Raw genomic sequence first — 9,527 nt, 5'->3', positions numbered from 1 at the left:
CTCGCCAGAGCACCACGAGTGCTCATAGAGCCGTGCCAGGGGTCCCGCAATGACCTCGGCCAGTTCCTGTAGAACCCTAGGGTGAAGATCGTCCGGACCAGCGGACTTGAACACGTCCAGCCTCTCCAGAAGTACCCTAACTAACTCCTCGCTAACATACATACATACACACACCCACACACGCATACACACACACCTACACACACACACACGCATACACACCTACACACAGACTTCACAACATTGCTGTGTGTATGTACACGCATACGCCCCCCCACCCCCCTGCACACCGGTCCGTCCGTGATGGCTCCAGTTGCTTTCACAGAACAGGAAAGCCGGGAAGGAAAAGCAAACAGCTGTTAAATCATGTTAAAAAACAAAGGCCTGGGGAAGAACCGAGCAGCTGGCACGACGGGCAGTGGGATCTGGAGACAGACCTCTTGGCCGAGGGCTGGCCTTCAGCCCAGGTCAAGGCAACCAGCTAATGGCTATTCACTGAAGCGAGCGGACGAGCATCAACACTACGGACTCCAGCAGCACAGCTGGCAGATGCCACCGAGGCCAACCCGGTCAGAGTTATAACCCCCTCTGAGGAAATCCCAGAACATGGAGCCAGGGGCTGAGACTATTCCCTGCTCGCGGTGGGGTTTGGCAGACCGTTTGCAGCACGTGCTCCGCACCAGGTGCCGATTGCCGTGGTCGGGGAAAGCAGCCAGATGCACGGGGTGGTTGGACACCGCCTGGCCTAGCTGCGTGAGCTCCCCCCCCAGCCAAAGACTTGTCACCAGAGCAGTGTGGACAAGGTCTCCCCATTCAGATTGCTCCTGATTTCTTATAACCACTTCCCTGTGGACCCTTAGGGTTGGAGCCCTCATTCCCGGTAAGCTTTGCCAGGCTCCCAAGCTTGATGGGGTGCGAGACAGAGATTCAGCAGCTGGGTCATCTCCCAGACTGATGATCCCTCAACCATGGACCGCCTAGGAGAAGCTCATGCAGCTGCTACCCCCAGGCTGTACCTGAGTCTTGGGGCCACTAAGCTCAAAATGCACCAGCATTGTGATTCAGCTGATTATTCTGGCACCAAATGGGGCATAGAGGTGGGAATGGGTATTTTGGGGGTCACCCCATGTCCTACCCCCTTATTTCACTCTTGGTCTCCGCGCAAACCTGCTTCTCTAGTCCTGCCTCCCACAGCCAAGAGTCGCATAGGGCTGGTTGGGTCGTGAGCTCTGAAGTCTCCCAGGCTTTGCTCACAGAAGCCCAGAGCTTTCCAGCCAAATAACCTAAAAGTCTGGTTGTGTTTGCTTTCACCCGAGCATCGTTTTTCTGCCTACGGCGAAGCTTTGGAGGTCGTCCTGTTGATGTAAGGCTGCCGGGGCGAGGTGTTTAGAAGCCTGGGTTTGACAGCTCAGCGCGGTCTCATCCCTGCTGCGCGCTACAGAGCTGTTGCACAGTCACGCATGTTCACAGGTTTCCCTTCAGATTTTTTCCTTTTTACTGTACCCAAGTTGTCCAGCAGCTAGGAGCAAAACCGGCTGGAGTCTGCAGCTCTTTAGCCAGCGGCTTAAGAAGCGTTTATTGATATTGGCTTTGAGACAGTTTATGCAAATCGTGTCCAGGCTGGGCTCCAATATAAATCTGCAGACTAGAGTTGTACTTTATTAGGAACAAGGACACGATTATCACGGTTTAGCTTGCGTAAGCTGTCACACGCTCTGCAATACACCTGTGCTTTCTCACTGCCGCCGATCCAAGGATTTCCCTCATCGTGAGTCAACAGACTGTCTAGGGACCAACAAAAGGTATTCCTGCAGAAACACAGCCGCCCTGGCAAATGACTGGACCTATTCAAGGGAGGTGTAAAGGGAGGAAACGCATTCATCCACCTCGCTATTCAACAACTCAGACCAAAACGTGACGGCGATAAAAGTTCTTTCATCATCTCGGAGGCCACCTCCGTGTCTCTGGACTAGCTGATTATTGCAGGTTTGCTACTCAACTCTTTTAGGTAACTGTCTTGAAAGAACAAAAAAAAGCCACTCAGTGAATAATGTGGGTCTGGCAAACAGATACAAGTGGAAAAGCAACAAGGAAGATTTGGTCCATCAATCTGGTTTGCTGTGCACAGTCCACATGCTGCAGCGCATCGGAGAAGACGAGACAAAGCACATTTTCCTTTGCATTATTGCACATAAGTGCTCCCTCCATGACACTGCACCGCCTCTACTAGCTGTGTCTGAGGAGGCAAAACTAGAAGGCAAATCAGCTCAGAAACCTAATTTTACTCTGCTGGACGCGTTCCCCACGTCAGCAGTGCGCTCTTTGGGAAGGCTTTTGGTGGGACGCTGCAAATCGTCAGCAAACTCACCAGGCAGCATTTTCCAACGCTTGCAGAGAAGCGGCACGCAGTGTTTCTGAGCATGTCATTTGAAAACAGCTGGGGTTAACCAGCTTTTCCAAGAAGTCTTGGGGAAGAGCAGCTTCCTGCGCAACAACTTGACTGATCTCTGGCTCTCGGGGTGACTCAGCTCTCTCCCCCTCGTCTCGCCAGCGGGCCAGCGGCGAGGACGCACCGTCCTCTGCTGCAAACGCTGTCTCTTGATGTCCCGCTGTTCCCCGTATTACCTACAACAGCAGGCATTTTCTTCCTCCCTTCAAAAGGCTTAGAGAGATGGACTCATCCTACAGTGAGATCAAATCAAAAACCTCTGGGGAGGGAGGCGAGTGGGGTTAACATCACATCATGCTCAGCTTGAATGACCAGGTCCCCCTGGCAGGCAGGCCATCTGGAGGCAGCTTCTGGCCCTGACCCATACAACAGAGAGCACATGTGTAGAGACCCACAAAGACAAGCACGCACGCAACAACGTACAGGGCCAGGTCCCAGCCTGATCCTCTGTCCCCGACCCGCCTGCGAGCAGCTTATCTCCAATGAATCCCCTATTCAAAATCCTCAAGAGCATGGACACGATGCTATCTGTGAATGGCACTCGACCCCGAGGACGTGAGCCGTGCCCCGCAAACACCCGGTGTCTGAAATTCAGTGTCCCCACAGCAGGGATTTAGGTCTCATCATATAGGAGGCAGGGCACAGGCACCAACCAGGACCAGGCGAACGTCACTCACCTGCTCGTGGTACTCGATCCCCATGCTCAGCGTGTTGATCAGAATGGCGATCATAATCCCCCGGTTGAAATACTTGCTCTCCACGATCTTTTTCAACTTGTTGCCGAAAGCCGACCACAGCCTGGCCGCTTTATTCCTCTCCTTGGGTTTCTTCTTCTTCTTCCTCCTCTTGTTCCTCTGCTGCTGAATCTGATCCCGCTGGTCCCCGTGCCGCAGGTCCTGCGTGAACTCGTACACGCCGTTGTTGTCGGAGTCGTAGCTGTCGGACTCGCTGAACTCGAACTCGGGGTCCTCCAGGATGCTGGCGCAATAGGGGCAGTTCTGGAGCTCGCAGGTCAGCATGCTGGCCTGGGGGCTGGGCAGCGGGCACGGCACGTTCAACCCCGACAGCCTGCTGGATGCCCTGCGCAGACCTACGGACAAGGGACACGCACAGGGTTAGCAACTCACACCTGGCTCCCGAAATCTCCCTGCTGCTGAATCATAACCCTGGTGCCTAACAATCTGCAGTCGCTCCGTCACACGCAAGGGGCTTGATGCTTGAACGACTGGGGTGGGGTGCTAGGGTCTGTGTTTGCTGCAGTCTGGAAGAAAAGGCCTCAAGATCATTAAGCCCTAAAAAAAAAAAAAAATTATAGATCTACCAGCTGCCTCCCAATCCCACAGATCCCCTATTTGCACCTTGTCCCTAAGACCACTGGAGAGCCATTTCCACAGGGACCGGTGTGCGCTCTGGCACGCTGGGGAAAAACAATGGTACACCACATGCTCTCAAGTCCGTCTGCATCAAATCCAGCGCCCTCACCTCATTAGCAGCATCACGGGCACTATTAAAATGTTGCACCCTAGTTAGAGGACACTTTAGATAATAAAGGAGGGTGGGAGTGGGGGAAGCGGGGCTGAGGAGGGCACCTGATTAAACACCTCTGGTCAAGGATGACCTCTCCAGAGCCCCTTGCCTCTCCCTGCTTCATAAGCTTATAATAAATTCACTGCAGAGAAGACACAGGGGGAGTCCTGGATAAGCCCAGATTTTTTAATCAAACAGGCTACTTTTTCATTTCATAGACATTGGGGCTGGAAGGGACCCCGGAGGATCAAAGTCCAGCCCCCTGCCCCAGGGGCAGGAAGTCAGCAGGGATCATAGGATCCCAGCAAGATAAGCATCCAAATTGAGTGTACAGTGTGGCGTGGGGAGAAATGCAGGGAGCCCCTGCAGAAGCTGGCCCTGGCAGGGCTATCGCTGACCCAGCTTGGAAGATGCATGTCCACGCAGGGGCCCTTTCCTGGCCAACACGCAGGCGAGCCACCCGACGGGGGTGAAACTGGGATTGACCCAAACCTGCATGGAAACCTTGCCTGGAGCCTGAGCTGGGATCCTGTTTGCAGTTCGGAGAAGCCCAGTAACACCATAAGCATCACACTGAATTCCTGCAACTGGGTCTGCTGGAAGTGACTGGTTTGGGAAGGGGGTGGACATTTTGGCTCCTGATATCATTCTGACTAGGCTGAGAGGAGGGTAACCGGGGGATCTGGTGGTTTGGATCAAGATGTTCATATGTGGCCACTGATTCTAGGTAGGCGTTTTCTATACGTGGGCCTGGTTTTCAGACATCCTTTCTTCCAGGTGCTTCAATCTGGGCACTCAAGACAGCGGCTATTTTCCAAACCTGGACCCCTTTCATTGGGAACTGGACGCTACACGGCACGAATGTCCAGCATGCCAGGACTGTCTAGAGAAAACCCACAGAACAAAGCTATGGCTTTGTTCATGCCTTTGAAAGCCGAATGACAGCGAGGACTTGAGTCTGGCTGCTTCTCCAGACATCAGGCAGAAGTCACAAGCCTGCAAAACTTGTCTGCTCATCTCATGAGAGGGGCCTGTCCAGAGGTGCTTACACCCAGCTTTTGGGGTGAATCAGGTCCTTATGTGCATGGTGCATATGCCCAGCTGCTTATACCCAGCTTTTGGGGTGAATCAGGTGCTCATGCCCAGGATAGCAGCAGTTCGAGCTGCTTCCCCACTCTCCTAACTCACATCTGGAGCCATTAGAGCCCCCCCCCCCACCGGCTTTGGTTGCTAAAGCAGTGATTTAGACCTAAATAGACAGATCACGTGAAACGCAATGGCACAAGCAGGCTTGGAGGTGCTCACGTTTGAGGTACATGGCTCCCATCTCCTCCGTGCCATCAAAGCGTTAAAAGTTATGTGCAAACACTGGCGCCGCAGCTGTCTTCAAAATACCAGACTTTCCTTGGCTGCCTGTTAAAATAACCTCGCAGCATTGCAGGGCACATGAACTCCTAGGAACAGGCTGTGCTATTTTCTTTTTGTTGTTCAGTTCCACAACAACGGAGAGCGAATCCTTTCCCACAATTGCATCTTTTCTAGCAGACCTCTTTTTTTCAGGTGGGGCTGAGAGCTCCCTGGCTGCTAATGACTTGTTAATGCTGGCAATTATCTTCCAAACGCTCCTGTGCTTTGCACTTCTCTGGCACTGCCTGGACTCGCCTCTGCTCCCTCTTCCCAGCTGGGAGAGACAGAAACTAGTCACTGCAGACCTTTTCTTATTCAAATCTAGAGAGAGGCCAGGACTTTTAGATGGAGCTGGGGGACCCAGGGTCTCACTGCGGTGTCCAACCGGCCCAGCGTGCAGGGATTTCCTGCAGCTTAGTGCAGGCTGGAGCCCTCCTCAGCAGGTGGGAGTTACCTTGGCTTAACCCCAGGCATGGCAAGAACCAGCAGCAGTGGGTTTACAAGTCATTAGCAGTTGCTAATAGAGGAGGACCAAGGTCTCCACAGCTTCTTAATCAACTGGACGGGCATAAACACCACCAGCTCCCTGGTTCCTGCCCTGTCAGCATCCCTGCTAGAAGGAGAAGGGGTTAACTTCTCATCTGTACCCCAGCTCCTTTCAGCAATGGGGTAGAATCATGCATCGGGCTGGGAAAAATGGAAACCAGACCTAGGACCCAAACAGGGCACCGGGAACCCTGCTCCGTTCTTAGAAACATCCTTCCTCCTTGCAAGAGCTCCCTAGCATCGTGCCATCCATCGCTTTGGCGAAACAGAAACGGTCACGGATACGAGCTTTGGCATCCCAGAGGAGGAAGGGTCTCTCCATGACCAGGCTGCTGTTGCTGCACGATTGACAGCGTGAATCCCAACCCCAAATTCAGGTGGGGTGAGGTCAGCAGAGGTCCCCGAATTACCACAGGTGTAATGGAGAGGCGAGGCTGCCTGCAGAGCCTTTGGCACAGCCTGATCTCATGCAAAGCACAGAGAACATTGCTCCCCGTGCGCAAGGCCTTCTCCGGCGTACGCTCCGGCTGACTGTTCAGCGCTTTCTTTGCCTCCTGCTCCCAGACCTTTGCTGAGCGGGGGCAAAGTAAACACATTCCCTCCCGAGCCCTCATTAACTTACATAGCCAAGGCCGTGCCAGTGATTAATGCAAAACCCTGGAATAAGCAGCAGAACAGGACACGTAACATTCCTCTGCTCCGGGGTGGTCAGCCTGCGACACGGGGGACAAAGAGCAGGGGCAGCTTCTGTGTTGGGGAGGGGACAGGCAGCCCAGCAGCACGTAGGGAGTCCAAAGCAGAGCAGTGAGTCAGGCAGGGAGCACAGGGAAGGAAGCAGAAAGCGGAGCAGCAGGTCTGGAGGGGAGCATAGGGTTTGGAGCAGCAGTAGGGTAGGGGCAGGGGATTGGAGCAGCCCTTGGGGGAAGACATGGGGCTAATTTGTGGCACATCTGCCAAAAAGGTTGGCCCCTACCGCTCTATCCTACCAGAGCATTTCGAAGGATACATGCTTCCACCTAGGACACCCTGTTATTTTAGCCAGCTTGCGCATTCAGTTAAAAAACAATGCTGATGGAGAAAACACCCTCCAGCAGATTTCACAAACACCCTTAGCTCTGACCCTCCGAGCACGCTAATTTTTAACCGACACGCCGTGACGATAAATACCCGTCTGTCTATAAATGCAATGTTGGAACATGCAAGCATTAGACAAGCGGCAACTTTGGTGCCTCCAAAGTTACTTCCTGGTGGCTGAATTTCCAGGATCCACTCTCCCCCCAGGTTTTATGTCCGACCACACCGGCTGGAAAACTTCAAGAACAAAGAACGCCCCAAATCTCGCACAATCCCAGGGTTCCTGGAAGCAGGTGCCCCCCAGTTGCGACAAGGCTGCAATATTGGCAATGCTGCCGTGGCTTGACACCAGGTGAAATGAGTGATGCAGATGGTGGAAGAGCTCCTGAGATGAGTGCCTATTCACCTTTAGAGCCGACAGGCTTCTGATTTAGAAGAGCTTAGCATTTGCAGTGGGCTCACAGCCCTATTGCTGTGCAAGGAGAACCGGAGAGGAGGGGAAGTGAAAGGTATCCCTGGCTAGGGGCTCCTACTGCTTCCTATCTGTGTGCTGAACACCAACGTGCAGCCAACTGGTGCTTCAGGTTCAAACCCAGAGATACCCCCCGGAGCAGCCTGGGGCTGGGGGACTGCCTGCAGCTAGGGACAGGAGAGCAGGATTTGGGATCTTTGTAAGAAGCTTCTTTTAAAAGTCAGCCATCCGTGTCTATGGCACCCCTGGCAGCAAGGCTTGATGCCCCCCCAATGAAATTTTCTACCTACACTAAAGCCATTGCCTCTCTCTAAAGCCATAGCCAGAGAGAGGCAATGGCTTTAATTATGCTATGCATAGTTTCCCTACATAGTTATACAGGGGAAGAAAGTTCATACCCATAACCAGAGTCCAGGGGGAGAGTGAATACCCAGTTCTGGGCCTTTTTCCAGTGAGTCCTTGGCCCTTTGATGTCCAGGGCCAGTACATCCTTTTCCACTGGGGAGAGGAGGTCAGGGGAACTCAGCCTCCATCTCCAGGGCCCAGACCAGAGGCCCCATGTTAAACAGAAGATCCTCCCTTCCCCAGGCTGCTTCCTACCTTTCCTCCTGATCAGTCTTGACCCCACGCTGCTCCTGCTCCAGCCTATCTACCTCAAGCCTCACCAGGACAAGCCCCTGTCTGGGCTGCCCGGCAATCATTGATTGCAGCTGCTTCTAGCTGCCCACCCCTCACACCTGGGGAAGTAATTTAGGCCCCTCATTAAACCTTTTCAAGCTGCTGCCCTGCAAGGCGTAAACAGCACAGCTTCTCTTTCCTGGTGTGTCTCTTAGAAAGATGCACTTGGAGCTCAAAGAGCAGAGCAGGCTCTCCTCTTTCGAAACAAATAGGACATCTGCCCAAAGTGGTGTCGGGCAGCACCCACCCGGTGGGTAAGCCTCAGCCTGCCCAGCCAGCTGGCCTCCGGGGGCTTGCGTTGCGCTGGTTTATCCCAGGGCAACAAGAAGCGAGGCGGCAGCACCGTGCAATCCTCCCACCAGCTCATGGCATCAGGGACAAAAGACCAGAGATCAGAAGTGAAACAAGCCACCAGCGATGGCATCTGCCGCCTGGAGTGGGGGCAGCCAGGCTGCTCTTTGGGAGGTTTCATTAGGTTCGCCCGCTCCCTCCCTTGCCTTTTGCATTGCGATTTGTCTCTTCTCCTTATACTCTGCCTTCTGCACCTCCTTTCACAACACCTGATTAGAGGATCTCAGGTTCAAGAAACCCTGTGCTCTATGTAGTGGGCGGTGTGTGTGCGTGTATATATATATATATATACACACACACATACACACACACACACACACACACACACACAGAGAAAGAGAGAGAGCCATTGTGTATGACACCTCTTCGGGCACATGTCCTATTTGTTTCAAAAGGGAGAGCCTGCTCTGCTCTCTGAGCTCCAGGTGCATCTTTCTAGGAGGAGACATGACAGGAAAGAGAAGCTGTGCTGCTTGCGCTTTGCGGGGCAGCAGCATGAAAAGGGTTAATGAGGGGCCTAAATTACTAGGAGTACCTGTATATATCTCTCTCTCCAACCTGGAACCCTGTTGCCCTCGGTGTGGCGGGGATAAATAAGCAGAGAGAGGCAGATCACCGCGGGAGTCTGCAGTTAGCCAGAAGGCAAGGCAGACCTGCGTCGTTATAGATGAAGGAAATAAGGGGGGGGGTGTACCCCCCCACACACACCTGCACACACGGGTTCAAGAAAGCTTGTGCTCTGTGTATGTGTGTACACACACACACCTCTCTCTTTCTATATGTATGTGTGTGTGTGTATACATGTGCCTGTATGTGTGTATGTATGTGTGTGTGTGTATGTATACATATATATACAGACACATGTAAACACACATATATACATATAAAGAGAGAGAGGTGCCTACACACACACACGTACACACACACAGACCACAAGCTTTCTTGAACCTATATGTGTATATATATGTGTGTATATATATATATATATATATATATATATAGTGTGCATATGTATAGATGTAT

The 9,527-nt window shown here is 52.8% G+C and overlaps 1 protein-coding gene across 1 annotated transcript in view; it reads right to left on the bottom strand.

Moving 5' to 3' along the window:
* The window catches only part of CACNA1H (calcium voltage-gated channel subunit alpha1 H), a 398,447-nt gene that overhangs the window by 112,811 nt on the left and 276,109 nt on the right, over positions 1–9,527 (bottom strand). The window contains exon 9 of the mRNA XM_019542139.1: positions 3,127–3,539. Coding sequence (XP_019397684.1) covers positions 3,127–3,539 — 413 coding nt within the window. The remainder of the gene's footprint in view (positions 1–3,126; positions 3,540–9,527) is intronic.

Source organism: Crocodylus porosus, unplaced genomic scaffold (assembly GCF_001723895.1).
Source record: "Crocodylus porosus isolate Cpor-Errol unplaced genomic scaffold, CroPor_comp1, whole genome shotgun sequence".
In the NCBI taxonomy this organism is placed as follows: domain Eukaryota; kingdom Metazoa; phylum Chordata; order Crocodylia; family Crocodylidae; genus Crocodylus; species Crocodylus porosus.
The sequence above is the reverse complement of the archived record's forward strand: the minus strand, read 5'-3'. Positions and strand labels throughout refer to the sequence as shown.